This window comes from Meles meles, chromosome 19, assembly GCF_922984935.1.
Source record: "Meles meles chromosome 19, mMelMel3.1 paternal haplotype, whole genome shotgun sequence".
Lineage (NCBI taxonomy): Eukaryota > Metazoa > Chordata > Mammalia > Carnivora > Mustelidae > Meles > Meles meles.
In genome coordinates this window covers 34,370,047-34,383,963 of record NC_060084.1, presented here as the reverse complement: position 1 = coordinate 34,383,963, position 13,917 = coordinate 34,370,047, and the positions used below count along the sequence as shown (strand labels likewise).

At 44.0% G+C, this 13,917-nt stretch overlaps 1 protein-coding gene across 3 annotated transcripts in view; it reads right to left on the bottom strand.

Annotated features, from left to right (window-relative positions):
* The window catches only part of SIAH1 (siah E3 ubiquitin protein ligase 1), a 29,790-nt gene extending 21,762 nt beyond the window's left edge, over positions 1–8,028 (bottom strand). Inside the window, exons 1-2 of one of the 3 annotated variants that reach the window (XM_045988131.1) lie at positions 7,450–7,752; positions 6,172–6,234 (exon numbers count right to left, since the gene is read on the bottom strand). In XM_045988131.1, coding sequence (XP_045844087.1) covers positions 6,172–6,202 — 31 coding nt within the window. In that variant the 5' untranslated portion in view covers positions 6,203–6,234; positions 7,450–7,752. Of the gene's footprint in view, positions 1–6,171; positions 6,235–7,449; positions 7,753–7,796 lie in introns of those variants that run through there. The other 2 variants (XM_045988133.1, XM_045988132.1) reach the window with 2 other exon arrangements.
* Between the last annotated feature and the right edge of the window lie 5,889 nt (positions 8,029–13,917).

The following is a 13,917-nucleotide window of genomic DNA, read 5'->3' as shown; positions in this document are numbered from 1 at the left end:
AATATATGGGGACTAATAGGGGAAAATATTTGAAACCACCCATTCATGTAAAAATATCCATATATCTCATATACATATTTTAGTTTATACTTTAAAAAATCTTAAATTTAGCATTTTCAAAGTTAATTGTAAGATAAAATAAAATTTTTCAGATCACCTCACCGAACAGAATCATAAGAATACAGTCTACAGAGATCAATTTACAACTATCTGTTTTAAGACAACAGAAGTTGTCCCTAACAAAGCTAAACCAGGGTTTTTCACACACACACACACACACACACACACACACACACACACACACACCTGAATTTCAACCAAACTCAAAGGGGCAGAAGGTAAAACACAAAGGAGAAAATAAAATAGCAAGAGTTTTGAGAAGTTAGATTATTCCACTGACTTAAATCAATTATTGAAGTAATCTTTCCAAGGTAGAGTCTTTGAAAGAAGCTAGTATACACTAAATTTCTTTTTTTTTTTTTTAAAGATTTAATTTATTTATTGAGAAAGTACAAGCAGGAGTGGCAGGGAGAGGGAGAAGCAGGCTCCCACTGAGCAGAGAGCCTGGCATGGGACTCAAACCCAGGACCCTGGGATCATGACCTGAGCGGAAGGGAGATGCTTAACCTCTGCTTTACAGAATGAGCCACCCAGGCGCCCCTACACTAAATTTCACTGCAGCTAAGTCTGTCAGAATGACAATAATAAGTAAGAAGGACAGTGTAACACTTCCTATAAAATTCATGACTGCCATTAAAATTCTTCTAACTTTTTAAGAAAATACTTCTCACTGGCAATATCTACTTTTAAAATAAAGATTATATGTCCAAAGATGTTCCCTCAAACTTCCTCTTTCTCCTCCCATGTGCTCCCCATACCCTCTGCTATTAAAAACAAGCAGGGTGGCTCAGTGTTAAGAGTCTGAGTCTGACCTCAGCTCAGGTCTTGACCTCAGGGTCCTGGGTTGGAGTCCTCCCTTGGTCCAGCCATCTGCTCAATGGGGAGTCTACCTATCTCCCCCTCCCTCTCCCCCTGCTTGTCATCTTTCTCCCTGGTCTCTCAAATAAATAAATAAAATCTTAAAAACAAACAAAAACCACAAGTAAGTTCAACATGACTGGGCAATCTCAAACCTCATGAGAGGTCTTTGTCAGTTACCATCCTGGTCGCTTTGGCTCAAGCTTAGGAGAATAAACTGAACCAAAACAGACAATTTCATCTGTATTATTCAGCTTAGAGTGCCTTAAGATTTACCAAAACAAAAAACTAAAAGTAATTGGGACACATAGGAGCTGGTCACAATGGTGTGTTTTCTTCATGAAAATTCATCAAGCTGTATGTTTACCTTTAATTTGAGCTTTTTTTTTTCTATTTATGCTATATTTCAACAAAAAAATTTACATTCAGAAACAAAAATACTATTGCTCTAGATAGTCTCCAAAATCTCCTGGAACAGTATCAGGCTTCCTCATTGGCTAATACATCACAACACCTCTCCCCTCCTCTGCTCAGTTTCTTAATGTGTCTATTACATCTTTAACCAACCACAGTCCAGTATTCACTAACAATAATTACTTTCATCTGGTGGCTTCATCCATGTTTCCTTTAGAAAATACCACAGAAGCCATCAAATGCGGATTTACCACCTCCCTCCCTCCCTTCAGAATGAAGAAGGGACTGGACTGGCTGGCACCTACGGCTATCCTCTCACCCACTCAGACTTCACAACCTTTCTATTATATTATCCCTCTTTCTTACATAAATCCCTCCCTTTTTCTATCAGACCATCCCTCTAATAACCAAACATGCTCTAGTATTGTCCATCTGGCTTCTGGGAGACCACATCCCCTCTGTCTGGGAGACCACATCCTACCTCACTATCTCATTCTGGATGTTCCACAGATATCTCAAATCCAACAAACCAGAACTTTCAAATTTTACCGCTATCCTTCTGTCCCTATTCCCTCCTTCAGTCTTTCCCACCTTGGTAAACAGCACTATACTCCAGACAGCTGCTCAAGCCAAAAATCCCCTAATTCCTTCCTTCCCTCAACTCTCACATCTAATCCACCAACAAGTCCCTGTTAATTCTATCTCCAAAATATATCTTAAACCCATCCACTCTTCTTCATCTTCACTGCCACCACCTTAATCCAGGTCATAATCCACTACTGCCTAATCAAAGAAATGGTCTTCTGACCAATCAATTCTCCAAACAGCAGCTAAAGCTATCTTAAAAAGTTAAAAGTGAATTATGCTACTCCTTTAATTAAAACCTTCTGATGGTTTCTCAGTACCCTTAAAATAAAATTTGCATTTCTTACTTTGACTCCAGGATCTGATCCCTGGCTATCTCTCCCCATTATCCATTTATTCCAATAACACAGGCTCTTCCCTCAACTTTTAGAACAGCAAGTACATGCTCATTCAAGTCTCAGGGCCTTCACCTCTGCTTCTCATTCACTCTGAAAGGCTCTCCCTTCACTCCTTCAAAGGGCTAGCTCTTTATCCTTTTATCATAGCTTAAAAGACAGCCCTTCCGACAGCACTTCTCCATCCCACTTCCATTATTCCTTACTTCAGCACTTTTAACTCCTTTATAGTACAGATGGTTCCCAACTCACAATGGCTTACTTATGATTTTTTCCTTTATGACAGTGCAAAAGCGATATGCTGTACTTTGAATTCTGAATTGTGATTCTGAATCTTTTCCCAGGCCATCAATGTGCAGTATGATACTCTCTCCCGATGCTGAGCAGCGGCAGCAAGCCACAACTCCCAGTCAGCCAGGCAATTCAGAGAGAAAACAACCAATACACTAATAACCACTGTTTTTCACTTTCAGTACAGTATTCAAGAAACTGCGTGAAATATTCAACACTTATTATAAAACTGGCTTTGTGTTAGATGATTTTGCCCAACTGTAAGCTAATGTGTTTTTAGCATGTTTAAGGTAGGCTAGGCTAAGCTATGATGTTTAGTAGATTAGCTGTACTAATGCATTTTCAAACTACCATATTTTCAACTTACAAAGATTTACAAAGAAACATAACCCCGCAGTAAGTGGAGGAAGATCTGTACATATCACAATTGCTAATTCTGTTTATTTCCCTCACTAGAATGTAAATGGTAATATTTACAGAAATTAAGAAACTTAACAACTCATTTTTTTAATTATTTAAGCACTTTCTATAGATAGGAAACTGTGCTTTTAAGGTACAAACAGTGTTCAACAAACATAATAAATAGTAAGAGAGAGCGAAGAGACACCTCCAGGTCTAATTCTTCAGAGCTCTGTCCCCCTTCACTCCTCAACAATACTGCTACTCTAGCATTAGAATATGGGGAATGGGGCCAGCTGCAGCTTCACGAACTAATGAAAACTAAGGCTTGGAGAGTTTAAATAATCTGCCCAAAGTAGCACAAGTAGATATATGAGAGACTCAAGTACAATCATGAGCAAAGGCAAATTAGGTACAGAGACTATTCAAGAAACAAAAAATCCAGCTTGACTAGGTAGGACAAGAAGAAACGTTGGAAGATAAGGCTGGAGAACCACATTTTAAGGATAGTGTGAGGGTTATTAGTGTGTCAGTCATTCAATAAATATTTACTGAGCACCAAGTACATACCAGAAACAATGCTAAACTCTACACCAACAAGGGTGATTAAGACAAAGTCCTCATAAAGACTGCAGTCACGGAGATTGCCTCCCTAGTGGGGGGGGTGGGGGGAAGCAATACAGAAAAAATACAGTTCTGAGTGAACTGTAAATACCTGTTAAGAGTGGGGTCCAGTGTGCTATGGGAACACAGAGAGATGACACCCAACTCAAGATGGTTAGTCCAGGGACAGTGTCTCAGCTAAATGATGTCTAGGCTGAGATTATAGAGCTAAACTGAAAGAAAGAAAATATGGGGCACAGAGGCACTTGCAAGTACATAACTGAAAATGCCTGTGTACTTACTCTCCATATCAAGGAACTCTGTACTTCATACTGAAGTTCTTGTAAGTTCCCTACATTAGAAAGCTCCCTTAACTACAATAGGAAGAACTGAAGGGAGGAGGCAGAGACCAAAAGTAGAGAGACTACTTAGAAGGCAGAAGACTTGAATGTAAATATGAAAATGACTGAGAGAGAAGCAATACAAGATTTGAGACAACCAGATGGCAACAATATCAGGACCCGATGACCAACTGAAAATAGGGTCTAAGAGCCTTGGACAGTTGGAAATAATAAAGGTTTTAGTTTTTGACATGTAAATCTTTAATACCTTGGTATATAAAAATGGAAAATACCTGAAGGAAAAGACACTGTCAAGAGAATGAGAAGACAAACCACAGACTGGGAGAAAATATTTGTAAAAGACTTATCTGATAATGGACTGTTATCCAAAATATACAAAGAACTCTTGAAACTCAACAATAAAACTAACAAACCAACTTAAACCTTAACAGACACCTAATAGGTCAGGAAACAAGTATGTATTGAGTGTTAGGCACTGAGGATATAGGAATACAAAACAATTCCTTTTTTTTTTTTAATATTTTATTTATTTGACAGAGAGAAATCACAACTAGGTGGAGAGGCAGTCAGAGAGAGAGGAGGAAGCAGGCTCCCTGCGGAGCAGAGAGCCCGATGCGGGACTCGATCCCAGGACCCTGGGATCATGACCTGAGCCCAAGGCAGAGGCTTTAACCCACTGAGCCACCCAGGCGCCCCACAAAACACAATTCTTGCCCTTATGCATTAGATACTCTAATAATTATAGCCATGGAAAACCAAGTAATTATTTAAAAGAAATGATTAAGTATCTTACTATTATAAAAGTGGAAAATTTATCCCCAGTTGCTTCTTGGAGGAAGGGAGCCAGGGAGGGTTGGGAAGTCTGAGGTTTTCATATATTGGTTTTGTTTGTAAGGAGGGTGTGTACCAAAAGTATTCAGAATTTAAACATTTATACAGTGTGTATGGAAATCCCACAATTATAGCCAAAAGGCCGTAACATCTCTTTAAGCAAATAAAGAAAAACCTACAATCTTTGGAAACTGAATAAATCAACAGCTTTGAAACACAATTTAAGGGGTCACTTTGCAGTGTTACTAAACTTATTGCTCTCATTATGTAAGACTTGTTTTCAAAACACTGTATATACAGAAAGTGAAGTCCTAGTCTTCACATTATGTCATTGCTGTCATAGCTAGATATTTTCTTTATAACTCCAATTAGTTTAAGCCTAATTATAATAGTCTTTAAATTACAGATATTAAAGAATACTGCTCCACATCAATTTTATAAGAACTTTGCAAAGCTAGAAGGAACAGATATTAAGCTAAAGTGAATTAAATTTCTGAATCTGTAGTTTCTGGAATACTTACCATGAAAAGTTCCATATCTATTAATTATACCATACTTCAGTTTAAAATATTAATAAATGTTACTAAATTATGCTGTAAAGATGCCAACAGGGGGCATTTGAACCGATTCTGTATCTAAAGGAAAGATTGTGGCAAAGCAAACTTTAAGGTTGCAACTAACCACTTCAGATCACAAGTTTCCGAGATTTCCAGGATGAAAAATTATACAATTTGTATAATCCACTTTAAGTCTCAAAGTCTACTTGTTATAAACTTCTCAAATCAATACCCTGTCCTCCACAATTTGAGCCAGTATCTCCCTGATAGAATTACCAGACCATTACATTTATCACACTACACTTTGCTCTACCCTTTTGTACAAAAGAGGTGGTAACACCATAGACACCTAACACTCAAAGGGATTCATGGTTCAACTTTTCCAGGTTAGTTAACACCAAGTGCTTGGAAGCTAACTGATGCATAAATGTAAAAGTGCTAAAAGGAAACTTCATTTAATCACTTTGGTTTTTAAATTCCAGACCACACAAAACCTATCCAAATCCTTTACTATATAAATTTCCAAATGCCATGATCTCAAAAGTGCCTGTTAATTTACCATCTAAACCTCTTATTTTCATTCTGTGCAACTAACAAAATGCAGTAGAAGAAAAACCCAAGCACTAACGATGTACCACGTGATTTCACATATTCTGGTCTAGGAACTTCCAACGCATCCGTCATGCCAAGATAAACTCCTACGATTAGTTACTAAATAATAACAGCCCTAGCAGCAAACATTTATTAAGCACTTACCATGGGCCTGCCACTGCTCCAAGTCCTTCATCTATTATCATCTCATCAGTTCTCCCAACAATCCTAGGAGGTAGGGACTGTGATTACACCCATTTTGCAGATAAGGAAAATGAAGCACTGAGTTTAAGCATCTTGCTCAAGGTCACAAACCGGTGTGGCAGGAGGGACTTCAGAGTCCATGCTCCCAACATTCAACTGCTAGAAAGAGTTAACAATTTACCCTTGACAGCCGCTTATCTGGAAATGGTAAATGTTCAACTGCTAGAACTGGCAGTCGAATCGCTGCCCTATATCCAGGCTCACGGCTTCTGTGACTTTGACAAATCGGCTACACAATGTGATTTTTCCCAACACACAAACTGGGACTTCTTTCGATGTCAGAACAAACAAATTCTGAATCTTTCCAGGAATGGGGAAAGAAAAACCTACGCAGCACTGTGGTCCAGGTTACCCACATTCCTAAGTTATATCTCAGAGACTGGAGAAAGGCCCCCAAACTACCTGACAAATGACGCCTAGGAAAACCAAGGTTTACAATAAAAAGCTGGGGCTTCCCTGGCAAGCCGTGCACGCGATCTCCTCGCTAACGACATAAACAAGGGAGGAGGCTGTATTCTTCCCACCGCACAATGAAGGCTCAGGCCAGGAGCGGGAGCAGGAACGCAGCGCCATCAGAGACAGCCGCTCCCGGGGTCGCGGGCAGGCAGAGGAGGCCAAGGACGGCCAAGTCGTCCCGGCCGGGGCCCCGGGCCCCGGGCGGCGCGGGGAGGGGCTGGAGCGAAGGGCCGGCCACTGCCCACACTCAGCTGACCTCCGCCATGTTGGCCGCACACCCCGGGACCCTTCACAACAAAGGCCGGTACCCGGGCGCGGGGAGCGCCCAACGCCTCACTCGGCCGGGCCCGCCTCCCGGGCGCGCGGGGGCCGGGCCGGGCGGCCGGGAGGCCCTTCCCCGCCCTCGCCCGGCCGCGCGGGGCCGACCCCCGCCGCTGGCCTGCCCGGCCCGGGGCGCCGGGGGCGGGGGCGAGGGCGAGCCGGCTCGCCACGGCGGGCAGGGCTGAGCAGGGGAGGGGAGGGGCGGGGGGCGGCGCTCGGCCCGGTGGCCGAGCTCGGGCCGAGACAAAGGCGCCCGGCGCCGGGGGCTGCCCGCGCCCCCGCCCGGGCGGCGAGACCCGGCTCCGCCGCCCTTCCCGCCCGCCGCCATTACCGGGCCTGGGCGTCCTCCTCCCGGAGAGCCCCTCGCGGCCGGCTCCTCCCTCCAGGCCGGGCCCCACTTACCTGTAGGCGGAGAGCGCGCCTCGGACCCCGGTCCTAGCTCAAACGCGCTCCGTCGCCGCCGCCAACCCCCGCCACCGCGGGCAGCGCCACCGCCTCTTGCCCGTGCCGGCACCGACGGGACACCCTGGGCCGCCGCCGCCGCCGCTCGAGAGCGCGCCCCGCAACGGCCGCCCCGGCTCCCCCCTGGCCGCCGCCGCCGCCGTCGTTTCGCGCGTCCTCGAGCCCGCCGCGCGCCCCCGCTAAATACCACACACTGCGGCGGCCGCCATGAGGAGGCGCGGCCCCGCGCGCCGGCCGCCTGGAGGGGGCGGGGCTTCCCGCGGGCGCGCAGGCGCAGAGGCGCTCACCCGGTTGGCGGCGACCCGCGCGGGCATCGCGGTGCGGGTGTCCGGGGGTGGCGGTTGGCGCTTCGGCTCCTCGGTTGCCGTTGCTGCGACTAACAGCTTGCGCCCAACAAATGCGAGTACGTCACGTTCTTGCCCGCAACCGTCCCCTCCCGGGAGAAACTGGCGTTTCCTGCCGCGTCAGAGAACTGTGGTCGCGCGCCCCCCGCGGGGCCTTGTTCCGCCGCCCAAGGGGTCGTCCTGTGCCCCCGCCTTCTATTTACGGCCGGTCAGGTCTGGTTTGCTGGTTTCACACGCGCCTCCACCGGCCCTTCCCAACTCCACTCTTTCCCAAAGGGAAAGAAATCGGCTGCGGTGGCCGCCGACCGGGACCCCACCCCTAAGTGAGAAGTGCAAGCCCCTCCCTGAGGTTTGAGCCACGCTTCAGCGAAAGCGGGACGAGTTTGAAAGGCTTATTTTAGCTGACAAGTGGGTAGTATGAAAAGCACGCCTTTACCCTCTGTGTTCTCACTCGTCTGAAAGTCTCACGCATGGGATTCTGCGTTTCTTTTTCAATAAAAAATAAAAGGAAAATATCATTCATAGTTCTTTGATGGGTGAAACGTATGTATCTGAGCAAACGGTAGTGTCTGAGGCATTTACAAACTGGATTTCCATGTAAAAGCCTCCGTAAAAATACTATTCTATGTGAAAAGTTGAAAGGTACTTTTTACATAAGATAATAGAAATCATCCAGGGAGTAGTCTTGCCATTATCTCCAAACTCCTCACCAATAGGAACGTTTTTTGGCTAGTAAGTTTTTATGTAAGCACTCTACTGAGAACACACTCAAAAGTTTGAGCTCCAGGGGCGCCTGGGTGCCTCAGTGGGTTAAGCCTCTGCCTTCTGCAGAGGTCACGGTCTCAGAGTCCTGGGATCGAGCCGCGCATGGGGCTCTCTGCTCGGCAGGGAGTCTGCTTCCCCGCTCTCTCTGCCTGCCTCTCTGCCTACTTGTGATCTCTGTCTGTCAAACAAATAAATAAAATCTTAAAAAAAAAAAAAAAAAAGTTTGAGCTCCAAAGCCAAAGTCCCAAAGTTATTTTAGGCGCTGATGCAAGCTGCTAATTTCTGGCTTCTCAACAAATTTGTACAGTGTTGTGTGTTAATACCTCTACTTCTCAGCCTAATATTTTGCTTATTGTGGCTGCTGTCTTTCTCTGCAACCATCAGCACATTCACTGTTTCTTGAGGTTGGGAAAGTAAAAGACCACACGTGTTCTTAGCTGCAAGCTATACTACTAATGTACTAATAACAAGGTGGTCCCCAAAGCCCAAGTCAGAGGAACTTGGGTGAGTTATGTACAGTTATTACTGTTATTCATTCCTTCAACAGTAAATATTTACATAGAGATTCTAATACGTTCTGTTATACACTGCGCTTGGACACGCATGGAGCTTACCCACTCAGGGAGACATTCACTTACAATTTTCATTCCTTTCTCCAATGCCAGGCACAGGAGACATTAGTCCTGTATTCAGAGTATATACCATCCAATGGGGTACACAAACATTAATGAGTCTCACAAATACATCACTACCACTGTTACAAAAGAAAGATAAAAGTGCCTGATGCCAAGAAGGTATATAACTGGCCAGATAAATAATAGAGGATAGATGACTGAGAAAGAACCAAAGTTTTAGAAGAAATTAACCAGATTAATTTCTTGGGTAAGTGGAAGACTTGAATGAAAGGGAAAGCATTTCTGAGGAAAGCCTTGCATGGTAAGAAGGCTGCCCAGTTGTAGGAACTGAAACCAATCTCTGCTGTAGGTTTTTTCTCTTGGGAGAACAGGGAAGGGACTGAGGAGCACAAGGCATGGGAATGTGGTACAGACAATGATGAAGTCAATGAGGTGCAGACAGAGGTGGGCTTTGTGGGCCAAGGTATCCAAATTATGTCATAGACAATACTTCTGGGGCTGGTGAGGCCAAGAAAGGATTCACTGGGGACAAAGTTGGAACTGGGCCTTGGCGTAGGACTAAGAGTTGTCCAGAGGACGATGGAAAGGCTTTCAAGCTGTCGTATAACATACATGAAGTCACAATCACAAAAGAGAATGTCCGAGACTGAATGTGATAGGAGGTAGGCTTGGCTAAGGAAGTTGGCCAAAATGAGCGAAGGCTGGCCAGGGAGAACACTTCTGATTAGGCAAGAAATGAAGGCCTGAACCAAAAGGAGGCAAAGAGCATGCTGAGGAGGGTTTTGGAGAGACAGTTGGATCTGGAGTGAAATCAGTTGGAATTAGGGAGGATAGGATATGAAGACAAGCAAAGAGCTGAGGCATCATGTCTTTCCAGGGTTAGGTTCCAAACCCTACCCATAAAGAAAAATTTAAGTGTAATCAAAATAACCCTTAAAAATCCTTTGAATTGCCCATAATTGACAGCCTACATTATCTGTTTATACAATCCCATACCAGGTATGTACATATAAATACCCAACAGTACTTGCACAAAATATAACTTTGCAATATTCCCAATTACATTATTTAAACTGCAGTTTTCTCTCACATATTTTTGGGGGCTGGAGGGGTTATAAGGTCAACAAAGTTCAGTTTCTCTCCACTTTAGGGGTAACTTTTCCATTTTCATAGGTGATGCATTGAGAATAGTCATGTGGCCTATACTGGGTTGTAAAGTCACTTTCTCACTCTAAGGGAGAAGAGCAACACTGGACTATTGCTCCCCAGAACTTCTGGGCCTCTACAAACAGTGTAACAGGCATTAGCAAAGAAAACCTGCCAATATGACACAGTTCCAAACACCCTGCGTTGCCAGAACCAGACTTTTGGCTCCCTCACATCCCTGTCCCTTCTCTTATCCAGCAGCATTTGTCCATCTGAAAATAACAGAGTCTCACCTGGTACACTGCTGACAGGACGGAAGTCACCTTATTAGCTGGTGGATTCTTTTAAGCTGCAGGGCTTCCCAGGACAAAGTGTTCCCTGGAGACACCACATACCAATCTCCAAGTGTCGAAGGTTTTACGTCAGCCACTCAGAAGCAACTTCTGCCCCTGGAATTCTCACACTTGTCTTCCTTGGTGCTGGCTCTCAGCTAGCAGAGTCAAAATTACTTCTTCCTTCTCCTGCTTCCTGCTTATGCAAAACTAATCTCATTTGATTAATTTCATCTCCACTAATCTTAACCAGATTTCGGAAGGGTTCAATCTGATTAGTTCATTCCTATTGGAGGTATGAATGGAGGCTAAGCGGGGCAGGCACATCACTACTATAAATGTTAAACATTTGAAGGAAAATAGCCTAGTTGTGAAGTAATTAGGCATCAATTTCTGAATAGAAAGACAGCTCTACTTCCAGGACAGTTAATCTGTAGAAAAGCGTTAGTTAAACTGTAAAGCCAACCCCAATAGTGCTCTACTTGATGATATTTTGGGATGAGGGCTGGATATTTTCAGGTCATACGGGGAAAATATTTCAGGGTAGGGAGCCTTCCTATCCCCCTCAAATCACATCAATGACAATTCCATCTACTCCAATGGGACATAAAGTGCTAGTCCTGTAGCTGACCCCTCCCTCGTGAGTGTTCTGGTGAAAGCAAGCAACTTGACTTTCCTCTTTCCTACTTAGGAATACAGCAGATACTGATGACACATCCGTACTTTGGGATCTTGTACGAACTCATAGAAACTTGATATTGAACATAGGTCAGATCCCAACTCACTAGCATCTCCTCAATGACAACTCGTCTTTTCGCCATGCCTGGTGAGATTCTGCCCAAGAGATGAAGTAGGAGCAAGCAGGTGGAGTAAGTAGAATGTGTTTTGACTCCCTGCATTGGTCCATGATTTTTAACAATCGAACCACATTCAAAATTAGATATCATTATTTCCTTCACATGGGAATTCTCTAAAAATACACGCATACACACACATTCCTCCTCACTGCACACTCTCTTACATGGCTATTTTTAAACTGTTCCATGAATTAAAAGTACTCAGACACACCTGTCTAGCCAAATCTTTGGGCACAAGAGTGTACTTAATTTAAGAAACATGAATTCAAGGGCGCCTGGGTGGCTCAGTCGTTAAGCATCTACCTTTGGCTAGGATCATGATCTCAGCGTCCTGGGATCTAGCCCTGAATCGGGCTCCCTGCTCGGCAGGGAGCCTGCTTCTCCCTCCCCAGCTCCCCCATAGCTGTGTTCCCTCTCTCACTATCTTTCTCTGTCAAATAAATAAAATCTTAAAAAAAGAAAACATGAATTCAGGGGCATCTGGGTAGCTCAGTTATTGAGTGACCGACTCTTGACTTTAGCTCAGGTTGTGATCTTGGGGTGGTGGGATCAAGCCCCGCTTCAGGCTCTGTGCTGAGCATGGAGTCTGCTTGAGATTCTCTCTCTCTGCCCCTCCCCCAACTCTAAAAAGTAAAACTTTAAAAAATTAAAAAAAGAAAAACACAACATGAATTCAAGGGGTACCTGGGTGGCTCAGTCCATTCAGTGTCACTTTTGATTTCAGCTCAAGTCATGATGTTAGGGTTGTGAGATTGAGCCCCACACTTAAGACCACTTAAGATTCTCACTCTCCCTCTGCCCCTCCTCTCTCTCTCTCTTTCCCTCTCTAAAAAATGAAGAAAGAAAAAGAAACAAAGAAAAAAGAAATATGAATTCAAATTATATATTCAACTTGCATATAGTTTATATCGTTATATATTATATATATATCAGATATACTCCATCTCATCCCTCCAGTACAATAGAATGCTATAGCAACTTTCCAAACTTTCCAAATGCTTCCAGAAGCTCAAAGCTTTAGGCTCACTTAGCATAACCTTCCCTCTCCCCAGTCACAGTCCCCTTTTCCCAAAACATAAATCCTGCCTTTGTTTAGTCCTTGTCCTGCTACTGCTCTAATTAGTAGATTTCTGAATAGGTCTCTGCAATCTCTGATTTTGGGAAGGCCCATATTTCAACTTTCTCTTCCATCAAGACTCTACTAGTTCACCGACTCATTTGACAAATGTGTTAGTGCACTGAAGGCGCACACGCTGTCCTCTAAATAGTCAAAACAAATTGTCCTTTGCATGGAATATCCCAGATAACATTGTCAAAGTTGGCAAAACTAGCTTAAGATAGTAACGATGTTTTCAAGTGTCTAATGTCAATATAGCTGTTTTACAACAGACCGGTTCACAAGACCAAACCCGTCATTCATGGATCACTAATGGGCTGTTTCCAGGTGATCATAGATATCTCCTGCCCAGGAAACTACTGCTAACCGCTCTAATTGTAGACCATCAGTACCCATTTATCATTCAGCTTAGATTGATACCTCTGAGGATATTAGCATTTCCTTCCAAATTTGGCTCTATTGCTATCCAAACGGAGACCCTTTCTTGGCCTGAAACAGGAAGGTACTCCCTCCCCAAATAGATTCCTATCAGCTTTGCAAAGGAAAGCACGTCCCCAACATGTCAGACATGCCTGAAAGAGAGCAGAAACAATGTTTTCTTTATCAGACACACCTGTTGCCAGTCATTCACTGTCTGGGGCTAGTGAACGTATTAAACAGCATCCAAGACAAATTCTGCCAAATATGGTGGAGAAGAAATTGGAGACACAGAATGAACATCCAAAAAGGTAATTGGAACTAACTGTAGGAAGTTCCCAAAAGCTGAAATAGTCAGAAAATGCATTAGCCCACAACTCTTTTCTCCTTGAATTTAATCTGTTCCATCAGGAAGAAGAGGGTATGCTAGACACTAAATTTTGCAAGAAGCTAGAAAAATCATGTAGGCTTTGTATGCACCTGGTGGTCTGTGGGAGTAGGTGGTATTAACAACAATTACTTTCCAAATGTCAACCTTAAATCAATGAAATGCCATTAGTAGTCTCAGTGCTTTGGGTCCAGTCCCTGCCCACCCTCATCCCTTCTCCCCACCCCCCACAAGACACACATAGTCATTTCCAAGGATCCAAATATTTTCTTTATAATCATCAGGAGTTAGACTTTTAAAAATTATATGTTGAGCTCCTGTTATGTGCTAAGGAGTACACTATACCTTTGGAAGCCAGGGGCATGACACATTCACCCCTGTGTCCCCGTCAAGGTCTAGCACAGTGC